Consider the following 26,760-nt stretch of genomic DNA (forward strand, 5'->3'; position numbering starts at 1 on the left):
TGCAGGTTTTGAGTTTACAACCTGTGAGATCATGACCTGAGCTGAAACCAAGAGTCAGACACAACCCACTGCCTGGGACCCCCAGGGACCCCCAACCGACTTTTAAGTGTAGACTGAAAAGGGAAAAATCCTAACTATATAGTAGAGAAACTTGCCAGACACCACCTTAACTAAGTAATCAAGATTAGTATGTCAAATCATGTTTATATCATGTGTAACCTGATATGCAGGTAGGGCACATCCTGTCAGGGGGAATCTTCCTACAAATATATAACTTTAGTCCAATCAGGAGAAAACATCAGACAAAGGTAAATTCAGGGACATTCTTCACAATACCTGACCATTATTCTTCAGCCATCTGAAGGACATGAAAGAAAGACCAAAAAAACCAGAAACCAAAACCCAAAATACAAAAACCCTCAAGATTGGAGGGGGCAGTGCCTGACGATGACTCTACAGTGGTACCCTGCATTGGATCCTGGATCAGTAGGACATTAGTGGAAAAAACTGACGAAATCTGAATAAACTGTGTTGTTTAGAGAATTGCACCCGAATTACTGTCTTAGTTTTGATGAAAGTACCATAGCTCTGTAAGAAGTTAACATTGGGGAAAGTTGGGTGAAGGGTATAGGGGAGGTACCGGGAAGATAGGACGGTGCTTTCTTCGAGTTTGGTATATGAACACTTGAACTTTTTTTTTTTTTTTTTTAGCATGAATACCAAATTGCTAGCTTGCTGCTTCTTTCATTTCAGAAGATAACCATGCTGGTCACAGATCCCACGTTCATAACTGAAATCCAAGCACCTTTCCTTCTTTTGGCTTGTGCTAAAAGGCGCGCTGCTTTGCTGCAGACGTCGGGGGCACAGGCAGAATGCTGGTTCCAGGCAGCAGAAGTGAGTATCTCAGATGATAAGCTTTGAACTCCGCAAACTCAGCAGCTCCTCTCCAGCTGATTTCTCATGGAGTGGGCAGGCGTACATCGGGAAAAGCATCTTGAGAGAGGTACTGAACAATTTAGGCAACGTCCTAAGGGCTTTTACAACGCAAACGCCTCCAAGTTTCACTAAAATTATGCTAGCTGGCTACTACTACTAGCTTTTACAACTTGGGAGTGAAGCACCGCTTTTAAGGATAGGAGCACGATCCCAGCCCAAGCTGCCAGGAGCCGAGCTCCAGCTCCCCGCCACCGCCGCCGCGCGGCTCCCTCCCTTTGCGCATGTGCATCCCCGCCTTCTCCTCCCGGCTCGTCCTTCCCCGGCCTCCAGCCCCTCGTGGGAAACCTTTCCTGGCTTCCGGGTCCACGCGGCGAGGGAGCTGCGGGTGAGCCCCGGAGGGCGGGGGCGAGGGCCCAAGGGGCCCCGCACGGCTCGGGGGGCAAACAGGGGCGACGCTGCCCAATGGCGGGCAGGAGCCCCGCGGGCATAGGAGGGACCCCAGGCGTCTGCGGCGCCTGCAGAGTGGAAGGGACGCGGGGCGAGGGGCGTCTCAGATAAAGGGACCGGGGTCCCGCGTGGGAACGTGGGCTCTCCGGTTTGCAGGCTTCGCAGGTGTCCAGCTCCACCGCTAAGCGGGCTGCACCGTCGGGCGGCCGCGGGTGGGGAGTGCGCGTGCGTGACTTGTGCGCTGGGCCCACGGGGAGGGGGTGGGGCTGCGGGAAAGAGTGAGCGCGCGTGCGCGACGTGCGTGCGCGCTGGACGTCGTGACGTGTGCGCGTGCGTCTTATCGGCGCCTGGCTACCTGAGGAGGGGCGCGGTTGTAAGAGAGAATGAGTGAGCCGGGCAGGGCTTCTGATGTAAATGAATGGCTCTGATCCAATAGCCGACGTGAGACTCGGTCTCCTTGTCTTTAAAGTGTGGATGTCAGGAATCTTGCCGCATTGCATTGTTCTGAGCTCTCGCATTTTGTTAGCTGCCATTGTATTTGTTTGTTACGTGTGTAATGACGTGCGGCTGGAGCTTGGACAAGTCTCTAGGGCCTTCATTGCTCAGTTAACTCATTTGTGCAATGGAACAGGGAAAGGGCTGGACTATCTAGCCACCAGAGCCCTTTCCTGGCTCTACCCTTCCCCAGATCCCAAGTTATTATTTATTATGTATTCATTTGTTATTTGTTATGTATAAGCATGTCTGTATCCTGAAGCCATCGAAGGCTGTGTGCCGCTGGAAGGTCTGGGACAAATTTAAGAAGAGCGAGGTGAGCTGGAGCTGAGAGGGGTGGGCTCGCAGGCTGCACAGGAAATGTCTCCTCTTTGGAGAGTTTGTGAGGGCATGGTCGGGAATGAAGGGCTCACCAGCCACAGCTAAGGAGATTCTGTCATCACCCCTCCCTGAACACTCCCTTCTCCCCTCATTTTCTGTTCAATGTTTCCGGAGGCGAGCTCCCCTCAAACGATGTCCCATTGTTGATGGCATCTAGAAAGATGCCGAGGTTCCCGGCTTCCTGACCTTATAGAGGTACAAAATGGTAGTGCAGTGGGGTTATCTGTTTTGCCCTTACTTGAAAAGTGAAAAGACAAAAATTGAGCCTGAGAAGGTGACTGACTGAGCTGATACACCTTGTTAGTGGCAGAACCACGATTAAAAGTTTGGTCTGCAGATTGCTGGGCCGCTGCCCAATGTGCCACCGCTAAGTCAAAGAGAGTTTCTTACCAAAAGACCTTTGGAAAGTCGTTAAGCAGGTTAGAACAAACATTAAACATTTTTTATCTTGTCTTAAACACCCCCATCTCTTTTTTTCAGAGGTTTCTTGGATTATCTGACCTCAAGGGATTAATAGTGTTAACAGGAAAACACTAACAGTGTGGCTCCAGGTTTTTAATTTTTCCCCACCACATCGGGTTTTTTTTTGACAAATCCGTAGTGTTTCCTCCTTTAGGTTACTGTTCTATGTTAAACTCATCTTCTCATGTTTTTAATTTTTCTGTGTCACAGAACCTAAATTGGTAATAAATCAATAAGAAACAAATGTTTACATTCACTCAGTGAAAAGTATCATGTCTAAGCTCAACATATATCGGAGCCACACATGGACACGTAAGTATCTTGTATGTGGAGCTGTTGTGTAGGCAGGTAAATTCAGGAACTGCCAGGCAGGCCATGTCTCTCCTAACTTTCTTCTTCCTTCCTTATTCCCCTCAGCTCTGCCTCCTTCACTAAGAGCGGAAAATGAACAGATCTCAGGTGAGTTTGTTTGTTTGTTTGTTTCTGTATTCCCACTTTGCTTTAAAATGAGTTTTCTAAAGATTGTAAGGATTCATATTTTTAAAACGAAAAAGTAGAAGTGGGCAAGAATTACCATTGAGGGAAATATGTCAAGCGTAGCCAATTTTGAGGCACCTGGGTAGCTTAGTTGGTTAAGTGTCCAACTTCAGCTCAGGTCTTGATCTCACAGTTCATGGGTCCGAGCCCCACGTCGGGCTCTGTGCTGACAACTTGGAGCCTGGAGCCTGATTCTGATTCTGTGTCTCCCTCTCTCTCTGCCCCTCCTCTGCTCACATTCTGTCTCTCTCAAAAAAAAATAGACACACACAAAAAAAATTAAATCAAGAGTAAATCAAGAGTAGCAAATTCAGAGTAGAGCAGTTAGCAAAATGAGATGCAGGACTTTTAATTTTACGGAGTTGTGCAGGTTGTAAGTTTTTCTCTGATTTTTCCAAGAACAACACCGAAATTGCCTATAATCATTTCTTGATAGACAGAGCACAGTGCCAGAAATGTGTGGATGCTCTCCTGAGGATGAAACGAGGAGGTTTGAGTAGACTGATCTTTCACGGTCCTGCTTGATCCAGGAATCAGACTTAGAAGATCTGGCGGAATGGAGGGACCACGCATCCTCCCAAATAACTCCACGAGTGTTGCGTCAGCTCATTTGTATTTCAAGCTTGAATAGCAGACCGTTCTGGCTTTGGTCTCTGCATTTCTCATTTATGTTTCTGCCTCACGAATGCATTCTTGCTCTTTTACCACCGCCACTCACCTGAACCAGTTCTGGAAAAGGCCACCAAAATGTAGTCATATCCAGTTTTTGTCTTTGTCCGACTGGACTGTCCCACGACATAAGCCTTAGTCCCTGCTGTGAAAGCCTCTTGTCTCTGACACCACCCTCCTAGCTCTCTTTTCCTAACTCGGATACATCTCCTTTCTGTCCCTCGTGAAGTGATCTTTTCCTTTTGCCCCAGATGTTGCCTATCCTTGGGTTTATTGTTTACCCAACTTTGGCTCACTTCTCTTTCTCTTCTCAGTCTCCCTTTTTTCCTGACTGGTTTATGTCTTTTTTTAAAATTAGTAATATATTATTACTATAATTCGAATTATATTTGAATTAGTAGTATATTAACATGGTTAAAGAGGTTAAGTGATACAAAAGATATAAGTAAAAATTCAAACTCCCATCTTCTCTGTCCCTGATTCCCCCTCTAGGAAGTGTGGCATTCATTTCTTATCTAAACTGAGACACTGTCACTGAGAATGGAAGAGGTGCCATGAACAGTTATGACAGGACAGCTGGCATATATTAGCACAGTTCCAGACAAACTGGAGTGTACGGTCACCCTACTGTAGATATCTATTCTTTCTAGTTTCATCTTTGTCCTCCTCGTTTCTTTATTCAGTTAGAAGATACTCTTGTATGCCCCCTCCTTTTATTTAGAAGGAAATCCAGCATCCTTAGGGCTTCTCAAACTCAGATGCCCCTGTACATCACTAACATTTTATTAAGATGCAGATTTTTATTTAGTGGATCTGGGTTTGGTTTAGTGGATCTGAGGCCCTGGGTTTTGCATTTCTAAAAAGCCCCGGGTGAAGCTGAGCAACCTTTGAGTAGCAGGTCTCTACACTATTTTCCATTCTTCCTTTGCTTTATTTTCCGCACTTTTCTCAGCCTGTTGCAGAGATCTTACTGTAAAAAGAGCATGGATTGCTTCTTGTTACAACTGTGTAGTAATTCAAGTACATTGAAGTAATTACCACTGTGTAGTAATTCAAGTACATGTAGACATCCCATAGTTTATTAAACTCATTATCATTAGTTACTATTTCCAACCTTTTGCTACTGCAGACCATGTTTTAGTGAGTAATGTTGTACATAGAGGTTTTTTTTTCTGTCAGATAACTTTCCCTGAAGTGGATTGCCAGGTCAAAGGGTGAATATAATTGATAAACTTGACCAGTTGGTGAGATTAGGGTATATTTCGTATTCTCCCCTCCTTTTTTTCTTTAGTGTCTCATTCGTTATATATTAAGGACACTAATCCTTGCCTATTACCTGAATTGCAAACTATAGTTTTCTGATATGTAATTTGCCTTTTGATAAGTGATTCTGGTGTTTTATCCCCATGCAGGTGTTCTGTTTCAGGATACATTTCACTTAGTCATTTCCTTTGACCCCCCTTGGTTTATGACAGTTTCTCAGACTTTCCTTGTTTTTGAGAATCTTGACAGTTTTGAGGAGAAAATGCAGATGTTGTGTAGAATGTCCCTCAGTTGGGAACTGTCTGCTGTTGTTTTCCTGATTAGACTGAGGTTATGGGGTTTCTTGCAGGAAGACCACAGAGGTATAATGTTTTGGGCACATTTATATCAAGGGTAAGTGCTTTCAACGTGACTTATTACACTGATGTGTCACTGTTGATCACTTGGCTGAGGTAATATGACAAGTAGTGGTAAAGCTACTTTGTTTCCTGTTTTCATACTGTACTCTTTGCAAGGAAGTGGGGGGTTATGCTATGCCTCCTTTATGCTGAAGTATCTTTGTAAATTATCAGGAATTCTGGACAGGAGATTTGTCTATTTTCTCTTATTAATTTATTTATTATAGCAGTATGAATTCATGGCTAATTATTTTATATTTTGGTTATAGTCCAGTGCTGCCTTGTTCATTTTGCTGCTTAGGTTATTAAGATCATCTTCTATGAGTTCCTGTGTCTTTTGCCATACCCCATTATTGTGTACTTATTCATTCCTTTCTGGTGGTAGATTTTCCAGGCTCGTCTTACATATTTCCTGCCCTAGAATTAGCTGTTTTTTGTTTTCTGTTTTTTCTAAATAACTCCTGTTCCTTTCATTGGAGCACAGTATTAGAAACCAAGATTGGGGGGACTAGGTGTGTCTGTTGCTAGTGGTGCCTCATTGTTGGTAAACCCTCCCAGCTAACTGACCAAGGAAACATATGTGTGTACTAACCCGTGCATGCACACAACTCTAAATATTTCAGTATGCAACCATCTATATTGTATATTCAGCTAAGTTTTAGTTCACACGGTTGTCTCCTGTTTAATCATTACAACATGGAACATTCTAACCTTCTTTCTTGTCTGTAATCTCCCATTCTAATAATGAGAATATGGCTAACATCAAATAGTTCAATTACAGCATACATGTACATGATTTCAGAATTGTTAACCCATGGACTCTTGATTCTTCCAGGTTGGGGCCATTATGAATTAAGGTGCTAGAAATATTCATGTGTCAGTTTTAAGGAGACATAAGGTTTCAGACACCAGGGTGTGAAATGGCTGGGTCAGTTATGTGATGTATGTTGTAAGAAACTGCCAAGCCATTTTCACAAGGTGCCTTATCAGTTTGGATTCCTACCAGTTACAGATCAGAATCCTTGTTGTTCTGCATCTGGACCTGAAATTGGCATTGTCGTTACTGTGGATTTAACCATTCTAATAATGTGTCATGACATATCATTTTTGTGTGTTTTTTTGAAAAATGTTATTTAATTATTTTGAGAGAGAAAGAGAGAGAGGGAGAGCACGCATCTGAGCAGGGAAGGGACAGGAGAGAGAATTCCAAGCAGGCTGGGTGCTATCAGCACAGAGCTCAACTCAGGGTTGATCTCACCAACTGTGTGACTGGACCTGAGCCGAAGTCAAGACTCAAGGCGCTTAACTGACTGAGCCGCCCAGGCACCCCTTATTTTTGTTTTAATTTGCATTTTCTTACTGACAGGTGCTGTTGAGCGTCTGTTCATATATTTATTTGCTATCATTATGTCTTTGGTGACATGTTTGTTCAGATCTTTTGCCCATTTTTCAATGGTTGATTTGTTTTCTTTAAGAGTTCTTTTGTATTTTTTGGATACAAATCCTTTAGTAGATATATGTGTTGCAAATATTTTCTCCTAGTCTGTGCCTTGTCCTTTCATTTTCTTAGAAAATGTCTTTTGCAGAGCAGATTTTATTTTTAATAATATCCAACCCATGTTTCCTGACCCNTTTCTTTTATTCTGTATTTTATATTTTCTTCTAGAAGGTTTTGCACTTTACATTTAGATTTCTGATTCATCCTTTGTTAATATTTGTGTAAGGCGTAGGGTTTGTGTCTAGGTTCATTTCTTTTGCCTGGGTATTCAATTGACCACCACCATTTGTTGAGAACATCTTTTCTCCTTTTATGCCTTTGTTCCTTTGTCAGAAATCATTTGACTGTATTTTGGTGAATCTAATCCTGGACCCTCTGTTTGTTCCATTGACCTGTGTGTCTCTTTCAGCAATAACATACTGTTGTGGTTGCTTTTAGCTTTATACTATGTCTCGAGATCAGGTGATATGAATTCCCATTTTTCTTCTTCCACATTGTGTTGGCTATTCTAGATTCTTTGCCTTTCTATATAAACTTCAGAATCATTTTGTTAGTATCTGCAAAATAGCTGTTTTAAAGAAACTTTTATTTTATTATTTTTTAAAATTTTATTTTAGAGTGTGTGAGCTAGAGAGAGGCACAGAGTGAGAGGGACAGAAAGAGAGAGAATCACAAGCAGGGCTTGGGGCTCGATCCCCAGGCCTTGGGATTGTGACCTGAGCCAAAATCAGGAGTCAGACGCTCAACTGACTGAGCCACCTAGGTGCCCCAAAATAGCCAGGGTTTTTATTTGAATTGCATTGAATTTATAGATTAAGTTGGAAAGAATTGATATCTTAGCCATATTGAGTCTTCCTATTGGTGAATATGGAATATCTCTCCATTTATTTAGATCTCTGATTTCTTCCATCAGTTGTGTTTTTCTGCAAAATCTTGTACATACTGTGTTATATTTATACTTGAGTACTTTTTTTTTGGTGCTATTGTAAATGATATATTTTCATTTGAAAGTTTGGAATTTCAATTCTTTATTTTATTTACCTTTGTTTGTTTATTTTAAGTGAGAGAATGAGTCAGCGAAAGGGACAGAGAGGAGAGAGGTAGAGATTTCCAAGCATGCTCCGCACAATCAGCACCGGGTCTAACACGGTTTGATCCCACAATCTGTTAGATCCTGACTTAAGCCAAAATCAAGTCAGATAAACTGACTGAGCCACCCAGGTGCCGCATGGAATTCCAGTTCTTTATTTGGATATAGGAAAATAATTGACTTTTTAATAATTAACTTTTATCCTATGATGTTGCTGTATTTGCTTATTACTTCCAGTAAGTTCTTTTCTTTCTTTTTGTAGATTCCTTGAGATTTTCTACATAGACAATCATATTGATTTCAAGTAAAGAAAGTTTTATTTTTGCTTCAATCCCAATGATCTCATCTCTTCCCCTCACCCACCTCCCCTCTGGCAATCACCAGTTTGCTCTCTATATTTAAGAGTCTATTGTCTCTCTTTTGCTTTTTTTGTCTCTTAAATTCCATATGGTAGTTGTCTTTCTTTGACTTATTTCACCTAGCACTGTAGTCTCTGCATCTATCCATGTTGTTGCAGATGTCAAGATTTCATTTTTTTTATGGCCAAGTAATATTCCATCCATTGTGTGTGTGTGTGTGTGTGTACTGCATCTTCTTTATCCATTTGTCTGTCAGTGCACTATTAGGTTGCTTGCATATCTTGTCTAGTATAAATAATGTTATATTTATATATAAACATAGCGGTGCATATATCTTTTCAAATCTGTGTTTTTACTTTCTTTGGGTAAATACCCATTTGTGGAGTGACTGGATCATACGGTAGTTCTCTTTTTATTTTTGAGGGAATTTTATACTGTTTTCCACAGTGGCTGCACCAGTTTTCATCCCTACCATCAGTACATGAGGGTTCCTCTTCCACATTCTCACCAACTCCTGTCATTCCTTTTTTGAGTCTAGCCATTCTGACAGTTGTAAGGTAATATTTCGTGGTTTTGATTTGAGTTTCCCTGATGATGAGTGATGATGAGCATCTCATCATGTGTCTCTTGACCATCTGTATGTCTTCTTTGGAGAAATGATTATTCAGGTTCTCACCCAGTTTTTAATCAGCTTATTTGTTTTTTTCTGTGTTAAGTTATATAAGTTCTGTATCATGGAAATCAGATCTTTAACAGATACATCATTTGCAAATATTTTCTCCCAAGGTTTTGTTTTTGTTTTATTGATGGATTCCTTTGCTGTGCAGAAGCTTTTGTTTTGGCGTAGTCTCAGTAGTTTAATTTTGCTTTTGTTTCCCTTGCCTGAGAAGACATATCTGGAAAAATATTTCTACAGCTGATGTCAAAGAAATTACTGCCTACATTTTCTTCTAGGAGTTTTATGGTTTCAGGTCTCACATTTAGGTTTTTAATCTCTTTTGTGTATGGTATAAGAAAGTGGTCCAGTTTCATTCTTTTGCATGTAACTATTCAGTTTTCCCAGTAGCATTTGTTAAAGAGACTGTCTTTTCCCCATTGTGTATTCTTGCTTCCTTTGTTGAAGATTAATCGACCATATAATTGTGGGTTTATTTCTGGGCTGTCTCTTCTACTTTGAAAAGCCAAAGCCGTCTTGGGAAAGAAAAACAAAGCTGGAGGTATCACAATCCCAGATTTCCAGATAGAGTACAAAGAGCTACAGTAATCAAAACAGTATGGTGCTGGCACAAAAATAAACACATAGATGAGTGGAACAGAATAGAGAGCCAATCATATATGTTTTATTTATTTTTTTAGTGTGTTTTGTGTGTGTGTTGTGTGTGCTTTTTTGTTTGTTTGTTTGTTTGTATGTTTGATATGGGTCTCACTGCACTAGCTAGGGCTTCCAGCACAGGGTTGAATAGGAATATTGAGACCAGACATCCCTGCCCTATTCTTGCGCTTAGAGGAAAAGTGTCCAGTCTTTAACATTAACTTTGATGTTGCTGTAAGATGGTCTTTATCAAGCTGAGAAAGCTCCCCCTATTCCTATCTTGCTGAGAATTTTCATCATGAATGGCTATTAGATTTTGTCAAATGCTTTTTCTTCATAATTAATTGGATCATGCAAATCTTCTTTGCATGTTCTTTGGCCTGTTGATGTACTGGGTTGTATTCATTGATTTTTTTTTTTTTTTTTTTAATATTGAACTAGCCTTCCATACCTGAAATAAATTCCACTTGGTTGTGGTTTATAATTTATTTTATACATTGTCAGATTTGATTTGCCAATATTTGAGGATTTGTGTGTCTATGTTAATGGGAGATATTGGTCTTTAGTTTCTCATGTCTTTATCTGGTTTTGGTATTAGGATAATGCTGGCCTCATGAGTTTGCAAGTGTTGTTTACTGGAGGAGATTGTGGAGAATTAGTATTTTTTCCTTAAATGTTTAGTAGAATTCATCAGTGACACCATTTGGGCTTTGTGCGTTCTATGTTAGGAGTGATTTGTTATTCAAGTTTTTTATTTATTTTATTTCATTAAAAATTTTTTAAAGTTTATTCATTTTTCAGAGACAGAGAGTGAATAGGTGAGGGGCAGAGAGAGAGGGAGACACAGAATACAAAGAAGGCTTCAGGCCCTGAGTTGTCAGCACACAGCCTGATGCGGGTCTCGAACCCACGAACCACAAGATCATGACCCGAGCTGAAGTCAGACGCCCAACCAACTGAGCCACCCAGGTTTTTTTTTCTGGTTTTTTTTTTTTTTTTTTTTTTTTTTGTTTTTTTTTTTTTTTTTTTTTTTTTTCAACAGATACAGATCTATTCAGGTTATTTATTTCTACTTGTAGGAAATGGTAGCTGTGTCTTTTAAGGAATTTGTTTCATCCAATTTTTCAGGAAAAGAATTGTTTGTGGTATTCTTTTATTATTTTAATGTCATTAGGATCGGTATTGACCTATCATTTCTGAGATTCACAATTTGTTTCTTTCCTTTTTTTTCTTGGTTAGGTTTTCTGAAAGTTTATTCATTTTATCAATCTTTTCAAAGCAACTATTGGTTTCATTGGCGTTTTTTTTCATGTTTTCAGTTTCATTGATGTATCCCAACTTTTCCTTCATTTTGCTTGCTTTCAGCTTAATTTGCCTTCTATTGTTAACTAATATGGAAACTTAGGTTACAGATTTAAAGTTTTTCTTTTCTAATATATACACTTGATGCTATAAAATTCCTTCTATGTGTTTCAGTGCATCCCACAAATTTTGATAAGTGCTATTTTTATTTTATTTAAAGTATTTTAAAATTTCTCTTGAGGCTTCTTTGAACTATATGTTATTTATAAATGTGTTGTTTAATTTTCAAGTGTTTGGGAGATTTTCCAGCTATCTCATGTTTATTGATTTCTATTTAATTCCATTGTAGCCTGAGAATATATTTTGTATGATAGCTATTGTTTTAAATTTGTTAAGGTGTGTTTTATGGTCAAGAATATGCTCTATCTTGGCAAATGTTCCATATGAGCTAGAATAGAATGATAAAATGTGTGTTTTACTGTTTTGAAAAAAAATTTTAATGTTTTTTATTTATTTCTGAGAGAGACAGTGCGAACAGGGGAGGGTCAGAGAGAGAGGGAGACACAGAATCCGAAATAGGCTTCAGGCTCTGAGCTGTCTGGCCAATGTGGGCTTGAACTCACGAATTGTCAGATCATGACCTGAGCCGAAGTTGGACGCTCAACCGACTGAGCCACCAAGGCACCCCTGTTTTACTATTTCAGATGGAGTTTTCTATACCTGTCAGTTAGATCATGTTGACACATGGTGCTATTCAGGTCATTTATGTACTTACTGATTTTCTGCCTCCTTGATCTGTCAATATTGACAGAGGAGTGTTGAAATCTCCCAACTATGAGTATAAATTTGTGCATTTCTCCTTTTAGTTCTGTCTGTTTTGAGGTACATACTTTGAGACTCTCTTGATAGATGTATGCATATGTTCTCTATGAGGATTTGAATCCGTGTAATGAGTTCTTAATTCCGATGCTGTGTATCTTGGCTCTGAAGTGCCCATTTCCTTTATGTATGATGTGTATGTGTGTGTGTGTCTGTATACACACGTATCAGAGGGCCCCAAGACCACCCCCAGGTTTAGTGACTCAGCAGGTAGTCTTCCTCATGGCTCTGACTCCTTAACATGCAAGCATACAAAGCAGATTCAGGGAAGGGAAAAGGCACGTGGAGCAGAGTGAAGAAACCAGGAGCAGACTCCTAAGAATCTTCTCCCAGGACACCCGTAAGTGCCTCAAGCAGTGAGATGTGACAGCAAATGTGAGCCTTCTGCCAGGGAAGCCCAGGAGACTCAGTGCTCAGAGTTTTCATCAGGAGCTGATCACATTGGTGCTCTCTACTTGGCACAGAAACTTCTAGACTCCAGAAGGAATGCACGTGTGCAGCNGAAACCAGGAGCAGACTTCTAAGAATCTTCTCCCAGGACACCCGTAAGTGCCTCAGCAGTGAGATGTGACAGCAAATGTGAGCCTTCTGCCAGGGAAGCCCAGGAGACTCAGTGCTCAGAGTTTTCATCAGGAGCTGATCACATTGGTGCTCTCTACTTGGCACAGAAACTTCTAGACTCCAGAAGGAATGCACGTGTGCAGCATAAACCATATTGCTTACACACAGTTTAAGCTCTGCGAACCGTTTATATTAGGTCACAGTGAGAGTGTCCTGAAATCTGAGTTCCCAAGTGCCAGCCAAGGTGCGCCTCACAGCGGACCTTTCAGAGGATAGCAGTGTCTTGCCTGCTGTATCACATCTCTGCACAGCACACATACCGTGCATCCATCGAACTTATTGCTTCTTTTCCTTTATTTGTTCATGTTTTCCTGTTTTGTTAACCATATTAATCATAGTTCATTTTAAAGTTCTTGTTTATTAATTCTAATATCTGGGTCTCCTTGTGGTCTGCTCTAATTTATTACCTATTTCTTCTATCACATAAATGATAATATTAAAGAGCTAACTTTTTCTTGGTTTGTCTTTCTTCCCAGTGTACCGTGTGCACACTGCTGGCTCCTGCAGTGTGTAATTTAGTAAATGTTAGTGTATGCGTCTCCTCATGAGATCGTAAGCACTCTGAGAACAGAAGTAGAGTTTTCATCAGTAGTATTTACAGCTGGTGGAGCAGTTCCAGGCCTTTGGTGGAAACTCAGTTTGCGCAAGATATTTCTTTTATCCTACATAGTGTAGCACAAAAGAAGGCATCCTATGTGTCAATTTTTAGTAAACGCTAAAGAGATTAGCTCTTTTAAATCTCTTTCCCATCCTATAGTTCTGACACTTTCATATAGAAAAGGAATATACCATTACAGGAACAAGTGTCGTTCAAAGATGTATGTGTGGACTTCACTCAGGAAGAGTGGTATCTGCTGGATCCTGCTCAGAAGATACTATACAGAGATGTGATTCTAGAAAATTACAGCCACCTTGTCTCAGTAGGTAAGAATTGTTTTTTCTTGTGACTGACTACCAGTAGCACTACTCAGTGCATTTCTAGTTGTTTAAACATATGAATTGCCTGTGGAATTTTCTGATTTGAAACTTGTGATTCAGGGCCCTGAGATGACCGGTCTCTCTCTGGCCACCACAAAAAAATGCTGTTTTCTGACTTCCTCTGGGGTTGGTTCATTTGGGCATCTCCCTTGGGTAGTTCCTGAAGCTGTACCCTTCAGGGTTCCTGAGGCCAGGCTATTTAGCCATTGCCCTATATTATTTTTTCTTAACAGGATATTGCTTTACTAAGCCAGAAGTGGTCTTCAAGATAGAGCAAGGAGAGGAGCCCTGGATATTAGAGGCAGGATTCCCAAGCCACTGCCACCGAGGTGAGTTAGTGAGTTCATGGGCAGATGTAAGGCAAGGAGATGAGATCTTAGGCCATTGGTTTAGGGTTTATCACTTTTGAAATATTCTTCAGAAATTTCTTTTCTTAGGGGCACCTGGGGTGGCTCAGTAGGTTGAGCATCTGACTCTTAATTTTGGCTCAGGTCATGGTCTCGTGGTCTGTGGGATCGAGCCCTGTGTTGGGTTCTGTGCTGACAGTGTGGAGCTTGCTTGGGATGTAAAAAATGGGATGTGAAAAAAAATACAAGGTTTTTTTCAAATCACTCAAAATAAAATTACCATGGGCCACACCACCTCTTATGGCATCATCTGCTATCAGTCTCGCCCACACCTACTCACCTCCAGCCACAATGTCCTCTCTCTCTGTTTCTCTCTCTTCCCCTCCTCTCCCCTGCACACCCACTCTCTCTTTCAAAATAAATAAACTTAAAAAAAAAGAATTTTTTTTTTTTTTAGTGTTAGACCTTTGGAAGTGAGTAAGGATGGTTGGCCCACATCCCCATTACCTTAATCACACTCCTCCATATGTCACTTTCACTCATAAATGCTTACCTTTGTCCTTCAACATTTTCGAGTGATTTACCTGTGCCCATAATGCAAACTTAGTTTGGTTTCATCTTCGATAGTTTTTCTTGGTTAGTTTATCTTTTAAAATCGTTGTATTCTCTTTGGACACATTGTGTTAGTTGGCATGTATTCTTGCTATACTTGAAGATATTCGTTTAACAGATATGTGATGGGCACTCATTACAACCCAGTTGTGTTCTTTGGTAAGTAAAAGAATAACGTCCCTTTTATCATGGAGCGTATGTTACAGTGAGGGACGAGGAGCCGGTGTGTGCGCGCACGCGTTCGTGCATGTGACTGCATACATGCAGTGTTTGTGGTCGGGATGGAGAATGATGGCATGTGCTATTTGGTAAGGACGTCATAGAAAACCTTTTTGATGAGGTTCACAGTAGAGATGAGATTCTAATAAAGTGAAAGTGTGAGCTGTTCCAGGCACAGGGAACAACAGGTGCGAAACTTCTCAGCTGTGTTCTTAGAGTGTTTGAAGGATGGCAAGAGGGCCATTGTGGCTGGAGGTGAGTAGGTATGGGCGAGACTGATAACAGATGATGTCATTAGAGATAGTGTGGCCCGTGGTAATTTTGAGTGATGTGAGAAAACCTTGTTTTTGTTTTTTCCTTGTTTTTTTGTTTTTTTTTTTTGAGTTAATCTAAGTCAGATTAAGTCATCAGATGTGGTTTATAGTTTATGCAGTAAATACACTGGGATGGTTAGATGTGCTTAGGCGCGGTCAAAGAAAGAATATCATTTATGAGAGTATTCTGAACTTCGGAGGGGAGAAGCCAGTGGCTAAGGTGATACCAGAAGTGCTGAGGAGCGGGAGGCTTGTGTGTCTTGAGGATGAGAGTATGGAAGAGAGACCGGAGTCCAGCCTGACTCCACTCATCTGTCTCAAGCAACTGGGTAAATGAGGGTGCCCTTCACTGAGACAGGGGACCTTAGAGATTATAGGGGAATTATGCCGTATTTAGATTTGGACACGCGGAGCTCCGGAGAGCCGCCAGAACCCAGTGTGTATTGACTAAGAACTCGGATGTATGCAGGTGTGCTGTACATGGTGAGGCCAGAGCCAGGGGTGCCCGTGTGAGGGGCATCCACTGTGGGTCGTGGTGAAGGCAGGAGGCTGGGTGGGAGCTTCTAGATCGGAGGTTGGCAGGCTGTTATGTAAAGACCGTAGCACATGTTTTAGGTTTGGTGGGTCACCTGTGGTCTGGATGGTGGCAGCAGCAGTGGTGGCTGCTCCTCCTTCTCCTCCACCTCCTCCTTTTCCTCTTCCTCCTCCTGCTTCTCCTTTTCCTCTTCCTCCTCCTCTTCTTCCTCCTGCTCCTATTCCTGCTCCTCCTCCTTTTCCTTTTCTTCCTCCTGCTCCTCCTCCTCCTTTTCCTCTTCCTCCTTCCCCTCTCCTATTCCTGCTCCTCGTCTTCCTCTTCCTTTTCCTTTTCCTCTTCCTGCTCCTGTTCCTCCTGCTCCTCCTCCTCTGTCTCCTCCTTCTCTTCTTTCACCTTCTCTTCCTCCTCTTATTCCTCCTGCTCTTCCTCTTCCTCCTCCTTCTCCTCCTCCTCTTTCTCCTTCTCCTCCTGCTCCTATTCCTGCTCCTTGTCTTCCTTTTCCTCCTCCTGCTCCTCCTCTTACTCCTCTTCCTGCTCTTCCTCCTCCTCCTCCTCCTTCTGCTGCTGCTGTTCCTCCTGCTCTTCCTTCTATTCCTCCTATTCCCCCGGCTCCTCCTCTTCCTCTTCCTCTTCCTGCTCCTTCTGCTGCTGCTCCTCCTGCTCCTCTTCCTCTTCCTCCTGCTCCTCCTCCTCTTCCTGCTCCTCCTCATTCCTGGTTTCTCTTCCCTCTCCTCCTGTCTTTCTTCTTCCTTTCCCTACTGCCTCTTCTATCTTTCCCTCTAAAGACATAGAAAACACTCATAGATCAAGGACCCTCGCTCAGCCATCGTAGTTCACAGACTCTGTTTCTAGAGTGGTTGTTTCCAAGTGAGAGCAGTGGCCTTGGAACCGCTCCACTTCTACAAGTGGTTTACAGTCCGTTACGTCTCGTCATGAGAGGAGCTGGGGAAGGAGCAGCCTGAGTGACAGGAAAGCCCGAGACCCTGGTTTCCCAGGGATCCAATAGGGAACAGTCTGCCATCCTGTTTCCACCTTCAGTGACTGCTCCAGCATCAGCCTGCTGAACCTGTTTTCTCCTGTTACTAGTTTCCTCATATTCCTGGGTTGTGTGCCTTCCAGAACCATCTTCCTGCCTCTTCAGTGTCTCACCGATCCCACTCAAAACCAGAACTGCGTCTGTGTTCTCTCATTCCTCACTTGATCTAATTGCTAACTGGTTTTTATTTTCTTACCGAAAGCATCCAGTTTATCTTTCACTAACCTGGAAAAGTTGGTAGTTATTAAGAAATGAAATTAAAGGGGCGCCTGGGTGGCTTAGTCGGTTAAGCTTCCGACTTTCGCTTAGGTCATGGTCTCACGGTTCGTGGGTTCGAGCCCCGCGTCGGGCTCTGTGCTGACTGCCAGCACCGAGCCTGGAGCCTGTTTCAGTCTGTGACTCCCTCTCTCTCTGACCCTCTCCTGCTCACGCTGTCTCTCTCTCTCTCTCCTAGAAATAAATAAAAAACATTAAAAAAATTAAAAAAAAAAAAAGAAATGAAATTAAAATTAAAGTCTCATTTTATTGACCATTGCAGTGTGGTCCTGTTCTACGTTTGTCATTTCTGTCTCTCTGCTCTTTTATTCTTGTTTGCTTTGCCTTTTCAGATACTTAATAGTGTACCTGTAAATTGTTTAGACATTGCATGGCACACTGTGAAGGCTTGTTGTTATTATTTCACTTATTGTAAGTTAGAAATCAAGTTTTTTTTTCTATCACTTAAGCAAGCCATATTTTATGGCCCTCACCCACAAGTGACTGTATCTCAGAAACTCAGGTCTAATCATAGTACCCTTGTTTAGGGTTTCTTTCTTTACTGAGATTCTGTTTTCCCAAAGAGAAGGCCCTTTCTTTTCCTAATTCTGACAATTTACTAATTACTTTGTTGATTAACTGTGGAGCCAGGTTTGTAAGAAATCATACTTTTCCATTCATTCAGAATGCATTCTGTGGTACTAAATTCACATTGCCATTTTGTCCACATGTATTCCAACCCATCAGGTACCATTTGGAAATGATTCATATACACAATGCTTTTAAGAATCATTCATATTTTGCTTCTGTAGTGGGGTCAGAGGAAGCAGGATTTTCATAACACCTGCCAAGAATGAGATTGTGGTCTTGACAAAGGGTGGTCTTGAGCAAAGGTCTTGAGCAAAGGACTTATCTTACACTGGGGTGAATCTTAAAGGCAGTAAACTTCCAAAGACAGCGAGTGAAGGCTGAAAGTGGAAGGATGTTGCAGTGTTCATTGGCATTCATTCTTTTATTATTATTTTTGTGGTTTGTTGTTTTCAATTAAAGAAAGCCACATTTCCTGAAAGATGTCCAGGTTCCAGGAAGAACGGAGCTGGCATGCAGCTGGCTGGGTGAAAGGTGTGTCTCTGGGAGTTTATGAGAGGGTTTATGAGAGACCCAGCTGGAGCTGCACAGAAACCCTATTAATGGACTTGTGACAGGGTGGCTTGCACATTTACTGTGGATCCAGTCAGTGGAAAGTTTGTTTTGTTTAGATTTGTTTTAGCAAGATAGTAAGTTAACAGTCGGTCCTTGGAGCAGTGGACTTGGGACCGCATGAGACCTTTTTTCACACAGGATGAACATTGTTGCCTCGGGTAGCTGCAGTGAAGCAAGGCCAAGAATGTTTATGACAAAGTTCACAGAAGGTCTCAGAACCCTGTAGAGAAAAGTGATCCTTCTGGGTCTCACAAGTAGGTAAAAGCCCCAGATGAGGCTAGTGTAAAAGCAGAAAACCTTGATGTAAAAAGATAAACTTAGATATCAGAGCAGACTTAAAGATCAGCATTGCCTCAGAAATGAAATGTTTTGGGGAGAAGTAAGCCAGCAGACTGGAGTGAGTGACCGGGTGACTTGTCGGTCAGGAAAGAGTCTTTAACAGCTGTGAGAAAACAAAATGAACCTGGTCCTTTGCAGAGATGGCCTGTCCCTCATCTGTTTTGTATTTCCTACTGGCTATTTGTGGTGTTGTGAATCACAGCTAGGTAGAGAATGAGAGTCTGAGGCAAAGCAGTGTCTCTCAAAACATGAGGAAATAGGTGCTTTCAGATATTTCTTTTGATGCTGATCTATCAGATGAAGGGAAGAAAGGGAATGGCAACACACATACAGATGAGGGTCATACTATAGTTAATAGGCAGACTGTGAGGATGTGAGGACATCAGCCACGATCTGCCTCTGAACTCTTCCTTGGCTGTGTTTCTTAGTCTATTTATAGTTTTTTTGTTATCAAAAAAAAGAAAAACCCTCCCTTGTTGAACTCATCCAGTTCTCTACATTTCCTGCTTCCTAAATCGACATCTCTCAGAAAATCTCCAGCCCTTCCTCACTGTTTTGAGTTTATTTCACTTCCTCCAGCCTGCTTCTTACAGCTTTTTTAAAAAAATAATTATTTCTTGTGAAATAAGTTAAAAGAAAAACCAGATTCTGGGCTATAGGACCTCCTGGTTGAAGCTGAGGAAGTTGGCATTGGTGCATAAATAGAAGATACGCTCCAGCACGATTCCCACTCCAGAAATCTACATCTGAGAGGATTTAGGACTGGACTGTTCTGTCTCCACCAGACATAGTTCATCCTCAGAAAGGCCCGTCCACTAATCTTCGCTGTCACTTCATGCAGTGTTCAGTGTCTGAGTTCCCCTGAATCAGCTGCTCCTAGCTCCTTGTGCTTTGAATTTTGACCCTTTCCTGTCCAGTTTTGAAGGTTATATACTTAAAATGTTAAATGTCGAGGCACCTGGGTGGCTCAATCATTTAAGCATCCAACTCCTGATTGAGCTCAGGTCATGATCTCGTAGTTTGTGAATTGAAGCCCCGCGTTGGGCTCTGCGCTGTCAGCACAGAGCCTTGGGATCTCTCTCTTCCTCTCTCTCTGCTCCTCCCCTGCTTATGCTCACTCTTGCGTGTGCTCTCTCTCTCTCTCTCTCAAGTAAAACTTAAAAAACAGTTAAAAAATAATAAAATGTGAAATCTCATTGCCAGGTTCCTTCTCTGTTTCCACTGCCGCAGTATTTATTTTCCAGTGAAAGCAGAAGGATAAAAAACGTATGCTTGGATTTAGTTCACGCCAGGAAATTGAGCCTAAGACAAAAACATCAACTACATAAAACAACGTTTGTGTGAGTTCATTTCTATTAGAAATGTACTAGGATTCATAAGATATGGTTATTTTTCTCATTTCTAGAAGACTGGAAAGTTGATGACCTGATAGAGAGCAGCCAGGACAATGAAGACGAACACTTTTGGCAACTTGCTTTCACCGCCAACAAAACATTAAATATAGATACTGGTGCCAGAGTAAGAAAAACTTTCAATCTGGGCACAGATTCTGTTTCTTCAAGAAATTTTCCATATAAGATCTGTGACTCATGTGAAATGAGTTTGAAAAATATTTCAGGCTTAATTATTAGTAGAAAGAGCTATTCTGGAAAGAAGTCTGATGAATTTAATGCGTATGAGAAATTGCTCCTTGACATCAGACGTGAGAAAACTCCTTCTGGAGGGAAATCTTGTAAATATAATCAAAAAAGGAATGTGCTCAATCATAGCCACAATCTCAGTCAGCCAATTTTTGACCAACCTTCTGATTATCATGAAAATGGACCAGCCTTCCATGAGGAAGCGGCATTTTTCACAAACAAGAAAATACAGGTAGGAGAGACGCTCTGTAAATACAGTGCATGTGGAAGAACGTTCATCCACAGTTTAGAACTCGGTTTATCTCAGAGAACTCATTTGGAGATGGAGCCATATGAATGCAACATTTGTGGGAAGTCCTTCTACAGCGAGTTAAGATTGGGACATCAGAGAACTCTCCCAGGGGAGACTACTTACGAATATAATGAATACGGGCAAACCTTCTGTGATGACTCAACTTTCATTATCCATCAGGGAACCTATGCAAGAAAGATTCCCCACGAATATAAAGTGAACCATAAAACGTGGGAAAAGTCAGCCCTCTTTAAACATCCGATAGTACAGGTGGGCAAAAAACCTTATGAGCACAATGAAAATAGAAATAACTTCAACAAGAAGTCACATCTCACCCAACTTCGAAGAGCTCACTCAGGAGAAAAAACCTTCGAATGTGGCGAATGTGGGAAAACATTCTGGGAGAAATCAAACCTCACTCAGCATCAAAGAACACACACAGGAGAGAAACCCTATGAATGTACTGAATGTGGGAAATCGTTTTGTCAGAAACCACACCTTACCAACCATCAGCGAACACATACAGGAGAAAAACCCTATGCATGTAAGCAGTGTGGAAAAACGTTCTGTGTAAAGTCCAACCTCACAGAACATCAGAGAACACACACAGGGGAGAAACCATATGAATGTAATACGTGTGGGAAATCCTTCTGCCACAGGTCAGCCCTAACTGTACATCAGAGGACACACACAGGAGAGAAACCCTTCGTATGTAATGAATGTGGGAAATCCTTCTGTGTGAAGTCAAACCTCATTGTACATCAAAGAACTCACACGGGGGAGAAGCCCTACAAATGTAATGAGTGTGGGAAAACCTTCTGTGAAAAATCAGCTCTCACTAAACATCAGAGAACTCACACAGGAGAGAAACCCTATGAGTGTAACGGATGTGGGAAAACCTTTAGTCAGAGGTCAGTACTGACGAAACATCAGAGAATTCACACAAGGGTGAAAGCTCTTTCAACATCCTGATGTCTAGAACCCTCCATCCACCCTTTCAAATTCTTAACACCATTTTTGAAAATGAGATGAATGAGACCCAAAGAATGCCTCACGTTACTAGAAAGCGACATCTTGTACTTCAAATAATGAATTGTGAAAGCTCTCAAAAACTGAAACTTCTTACCAGAAAGATTATATTGAGGGGAAGCTTATTCACTTAAGTACTGTGGTAAAAGTCTTTGTCTAGAATTTATGTTGTGTCATATTCCAGATGTGATACCATATTTTATTGTAAATACAGTAGATGACATTCATTCATAACCATATTCACAATGGAATCTGGAGCTTAAAATCACAGCAGCATTAAACATTAATGTAAAGAGCCCCTGACGATTGCAGGCCCAATGTGGGTGTAGTAGTATCACAGAAATGGGACATATGCTTGATTTGCAAATTGAGATTGTAAGTTCACAACGAACTTGTGAAGAGAAAATATCCCTTCATTAAATAACTTATGGTCTATATTAATATTTCCCACACTAAATACCCCCAGTGTCTTTATGGCTTGGCATAAATACATATGTATATATGTAGATGTAAATATATTTATATACCCATGCCCACACAGATACAGTGGTGTGTTAGAGTAAGTTCCCAATGGCTTGCAAGTACTGCTGATGGTTATATTTCCAGGAATTTTGTGAGTCAGTTCTTCAACATAGTCATTATTTAAAAATTAAATTATATTTAAAACAAAGGTAAAAACTACTCAGCACTCCTTGTTTCCTAATTATTTTATAATATGTTGCCATGATCTTTGTTCTTTAGATCACTTACATTATTGAGTCTGCATGGTGAAAATACCATATAACATGTTCTCCCGCCCATCTCTTCCCACCTCTGCACTCAGTGTTGTCATGTGGGTAGCTTGGCTTTAGTGTGAGTGTTTACACCCTGGATATTGGCAAAATCTATAAACTGGGGTTTTTGTTTTTTTCTTAGAGAGCCTGTTGTCAAATATTTGCCAGCACACCACTGTGTATATATATGAAAATATATTTGGAAAATTTAAAGTACAAACTATATACCCTACCCCTTGTTCCATTTCCTGCCAAATAAGTGGCTGTGGCCATTATTGCTGAACTGCCTCTTCAATAAAGAACCCTAAGTCTGTTTTTGTGAGGTTTTTTAACTACCTCTGCATCAGTCTTCATTGTAAATACTACCAGAGCCTCTTTGTAGTTTGGCCAGTCTATGTTATTTTATAAGCACATCATCGCTCCTTCCTCTGACATTGCTGGCATATGTGAGTGAGTATGGCTGTTGTTACTGAACTACTTCCCTAAAGAAGCCAAATAGTATTTTTCTGAGGTTTTTCAGCTGCCTCTGGGTCAGTCTGTAACATCAGTTATGAACAGGAATACTCACTACACTCCATAAATAAAAGTAGTGCTGTGCACTAGAATACCGCCTTCATTCTCTGGTATTTGTATCTACTTGGGCATGATCCGTTGTATGTGACCCAGGAACTAGAACTATGTAATTGTATTTAAAATAATACGATGTCATATACTGTCTCTTCATCCTTTGTTCTACTGTTTCCTATGCCTCCTTGGAACACACTTATCAGCAGTTCCAAGGACACTGCCCACCCAGCACCCATTCTCTGCTTCTTACTTGCTGGGCTCTGTTTTGTTTCTCTTTCCATCCCCCCTCCCCCCTCCCCCCCNTATGAGCAGTGAGATGTTTGGAAAATATTCTGCAGTATTTCTGGGCAAGATTTCAGTGATGAAATACTGTCGTGCCATGAGAAGACACAAGGAGAGATTGTCTCTCCTATGCTGGATTTTTTTTCATGTTTGTATGTTATACCAAATTATAGCTTGTGGCCCTGAAGGGCAATATCCTGAAGAGAATGATAGACAAAATGGAAAAAGCCTGACTCAGAGGTGACATCATTGAGCTGCACAACTCCATCTGGATCTGTTCTCTGCTAGGACTTTATATTACTGCAGTAGTAATGGTTTCTTATTGATCCTTAGGGCTGTCACTTAGAGCTGAAGCATTCCAGCTGGTACTGATGAGTACTTAGTTCTAAGTGTTTATATTCTACACAGTGATTTGGAGGAAGAATGATTTCTTCTGACAAATGAACAGGGATAGCTCTTTGTATCAGTCTTGGTTCTGATGAAAAACAGAAATCTACCCCAACTAAGATTCTAATGGCAGACTTCTTACAGTGGTGAGGGCCAGAAACAAGGGATACTGACACACCTTGGGGCTAGCATCACTGAGAAGCCATGACCAGTCTAAATCCTTAAGGGGCAAAGGATGGAGACCAGAGTCCCCAGAGCCCAATAAGAGCTGTTCTTATGGAGGAGAGACTGTCTCCTAGGTGATACTGATACTACCAGAATTGTGGCACTGAATTGCTGGTGCCTCCCTTTGGAGCACCCAGCCCGATGCTATGTGCAGGTTAGTCCAGGTGGGCACAGGTTAGCCCAGGTGGGCAGAGAAAAGGGACACAGGTCTGGGTGGAGCCAAGGGATGAGAAGCAGCTCAGTGTGTTTTCATTTCTGTAAATTCCTATTTAAAGTCTCCGTATTGGAAATAAACTTACTCTGCTAGTTGAAAGTTATATATTTCTGCTTCATTGTGTTTGTATGTCATCATAAGTAAATTCCTTTTGGAACTGAGCACTGTGGCAGGTATGTCTCCATTGACATGCATGAAGCAGATAGTATGTTAAATTACATTCTTCATATATCCCAATGTGGTGTTTCTTGTTATTATGTGTTGTGAGGTATGCAGCTCTGTATTCTTCCAAATAAATAGCCAGTTGTCCCTGCATTGTTTGATTAATTTACCCTCTTCCTCGTCAGCTTGATAATGGCATTTTGAGCATGTACTTATATATTGTGTGTAGTGGCTATTGATTTTTGTCTGCTCAAGGCACCTTTTCTATATTCTTCCAAGTAACCGGTCCTTGTGAACACATGAGTTGACATTGATTGCGGATGCCATCTCTTCCTGGCCCCACGTTTGTATTGACCCAGGAATGGTCATTTGTTACAAAATAGGCCGATGAGAACCCACCCTAGAATATTTTTGACAAGTCCCCATGACCAGATAGTTTGTGTGCTTGTTGCTGTCAGAAGTCCTATCAAGAAAACACGTCTGCATGGGCATTGAGGAGGGCACTTGTTGGGATGAGTACTGGGTGTTCTATGGAAACCAAATTGACAATAAATTATATTAAAAAATATATATATGTCTGCAAGGGAGAAGATGATGGGGATAGTGCTGTAAAGTAAAATAAAAATAGGAAAGTTGTCAGAAACATGGTTTGATTCCACATCGCGCGAAGAGGGAATGATCACACTTGGAAGGCTACAGTGGAGGGAGTAAACCATTTGGTTATCTGGAGGGAGGGAGGGAGGGAGTTTGTGTGTGTGTGTGTGTGTGTGTGTGTGTGTGTGTAATGTATAGACAACAGTTTTACATACCTATGATTGTGTTTCCTGAAACAACACCCTAATTGTCTGTAATATATTTCGAGGTCTTATTTTGTATTGTACTACATTCTGTTAAAAGAAATACTTGTTCCCGTTTAGTAAACTGATTCACAGGCAATGAATGGGTCATCTCCCAGAGACTGAAAGCCAGTGTTCAAGTGCAAAGTGAGAAAAGAAATTTGTGGGTCACAGGTGTGGTTTTCTGAAATGACTAAGCAATTTACATTCCCAGTGCCTGGAAATTGTTTTCTGATAAACTCCCAAGAACCTCTCTTTTGGGAATTGGGCCCATTTTCTGTGTTGAACTTGGCCTCCCCTTCCTGGTGTGCCCTATCACTTCACATCCAGCCTGTACTTGGAAAGGCATAGCCTCTGGAAGGTTCAACCCATTGGTGTCCTAGATGCCCTCAACCATCCTACTTGTTGCTCTGGGTGGCAAGCATTAGCTGTAGCTGTGCCCTGGCATTAACCCCTCTGCCTCTGCTTCTGGGGAAGGCTTATCCTGTTCTGATTCCTGTTATTTCCTCTAGATCTTCATCTGCCGCTCAGGGACTGGACACTACGTAATCCCAGTGTCCTCCCTTTTCCCTTGCCTGCCCCTCCTTTCAGACTCTACATCCTCAGGCTTCCCTTTCAGACAAGGAGGAACTAATAGCTACTCTTAGACACCGCTTTTTAGGAGCAAGGTCCCCTCAGATACTTGGAGAGGTAGGAAAGTTGATGCTTGATATCTTGAGGCTTCCGCCAAGTCTGGTGTCCATAGTTTGGGATGGTTAACACTCAAACTGACATTTGCTGGAGGCCGGCTCCGGCATGTCCAGGGGTCCCTGAAGGATGGACGGTGTCGGGGGGGGGCGGAGAGAGAGAGAGAGCGCGAGCGAGCCCCAGAGAGTCTTTCTGATCACCACCAGGCAGGCATCTCTGCTCTGACTGGGGCTCAACTTTATTTTATCATTAAGTGTTTGGAGGACGGCGCAGAAGTGGCATTTGCCTTAGACAATGGTTTCTGATAACAAACTTCTTTGATATGTAAGAAATTTCCCAGAACATAGATTTGTAGAAGACTCATGCATAACGTTTACAATAGTGATTGAGGTAGGGGATTTAGATGCCTATCCTATGGGAAAGGAAGGCGTCTTTAGCATACCAGACAAAGTTTTCAGCATAAAAAGGGTGAAGTTACTTCGCTGTGAGCAGGGGTCAACAGCTTGTTTGTTTAAGGTGGAAGTATCAAGAAAAACAGGTCTTTCAGGGAACACCTCTACTCTCATAATTACAAAAGAAGAAGTTCCTCAACAGGTTTCTTCACAGGTAGCAATGAGCATATACAAGGCCAGAAAATGCTCTTAAGCAGAAACAAATGGGTGTGGGTGGCTATTTGCCCTTAACTCTCTAAATTAGGCTCTTTGTCTCAGGGCCAGACTCAATTGTCTTTGATATGCAAGGTCCATAGGAAGAGGCTTTTTACAATCATCCATAGAGCTTTTATCTAAAATCTCTTTTGTAAAGGCAGGAATATGCTTTTCCTTATCAGGTATCTGTGTTTGGAATATTGGTCTGATATGGAATAATGTGAGGCCTGGTCAATATCAGCAGCCTCATTTCCAACATGAGCCAGTAGTAGCAGAAAGAGATACCAGTTTTCGTTTCTCATGGCAGGAGCTGCAAACACTGCCATTTCCTTGCTGTGACTGCCATCCAGAGAGGCCGGTGCGGCTCCCGGCAGACATACATTCAGATTCCTCATATACAAAATGGGGGTAGTTTTCCCCATGTGAAACAGTGGGTCTCATTTTCAGCTTGCTTGTAGTGACACACAGGCCAAAAACTCTTGTTTGTCTAACCCCCCAAAGTCCTTACAGAATAGGAGAGGAGTTTAGAACT

At 41.6% G+C, this 26,760-nt stretch overlaps 1 protein-coding gene across 8 annotated transcripts; it reads left to right on the forward strand.

Moving 5' to 3' along the window:
* The first annotated feature begins 1,246 nt into the window (after nt 1-1,246).
* ZNF248 (zinc finger protein 248) lies at nt 1,247-22,534 on the forward strand. 8 transcript variants are annotated; one of them, XM_077751860.1, is made up of 7 exons: nt 1,247-1,321; nt 2,123-2,194; nt 2,932-3,033; nt 3,139-3,180; nt 13,447-13,573; nt 13,861-13,956; nt 19,893-22,534. In XM_077751860.1, the coding sequence occupies exons 4-7, from the start codon at nt 3,166-3,168 to the stop codon at nt 21,389-21,391; spliced, it is 1,737 nt and encodes a 578-aa protein (XP_077607986.1). In that variant the 5' UTR covers nt 1,247-1,321; nt 2,123-2,194; nt 2,932-3,033; nt 3,139-3,165; the 3' UTR covers nt 21,392-22,534. The 8 variants fall into 8 exon arrangements, with proteins under 8 accessions (XP_077607986.1, XP_077607984.1, XP_077607990.1 ...); XM_077751858.1 differs by having other exon boundaries at nt 2,123-3,033; XM_077751864.1 differs by lacking the exon at nt 2,932-3,033.
* Nucleotides 22,535-26,760: the final 4,226 nt, after the last annotated feature.

Source organism: Crocuta crocuta, unplaced genomic scaffold (genome assembly GCF_008692635.1).
Source record: "Crocuta crocuta isolate KB4526 unplaced genomic scaffold, BGI_CrCroc_1.0 scaffold694, whole genome shotgun sequence".
In the NCBI taxonomy this organism is placed as follows: domain Eukaryota; kingdom Metazoa; phylum Chordata; class Mammalia; order Carnivora; family Hyaenidae; genus Crocuta; species Crocuta crocuta.

Bases quoted from the DNA above. Each gene is read 5' to 3' on its own strand.
- ZNF248 (XM_077751858.1), top strand. The intron at 13,574-13,860 runs GTAAGAATTGTT...TTTTCTTAACAG, and splicing joins CAGCCACCTTGTCTCAGTAG to GATATTGCTTTACTAAGCCA. The intron at 13,957-19,892 runs GTGAGTTAGTGA...TCTCATTTCTAG, and splicing joins CCCAAGCCACTGCCACCGAG to AAGACTGGAAAGTTGATGAC.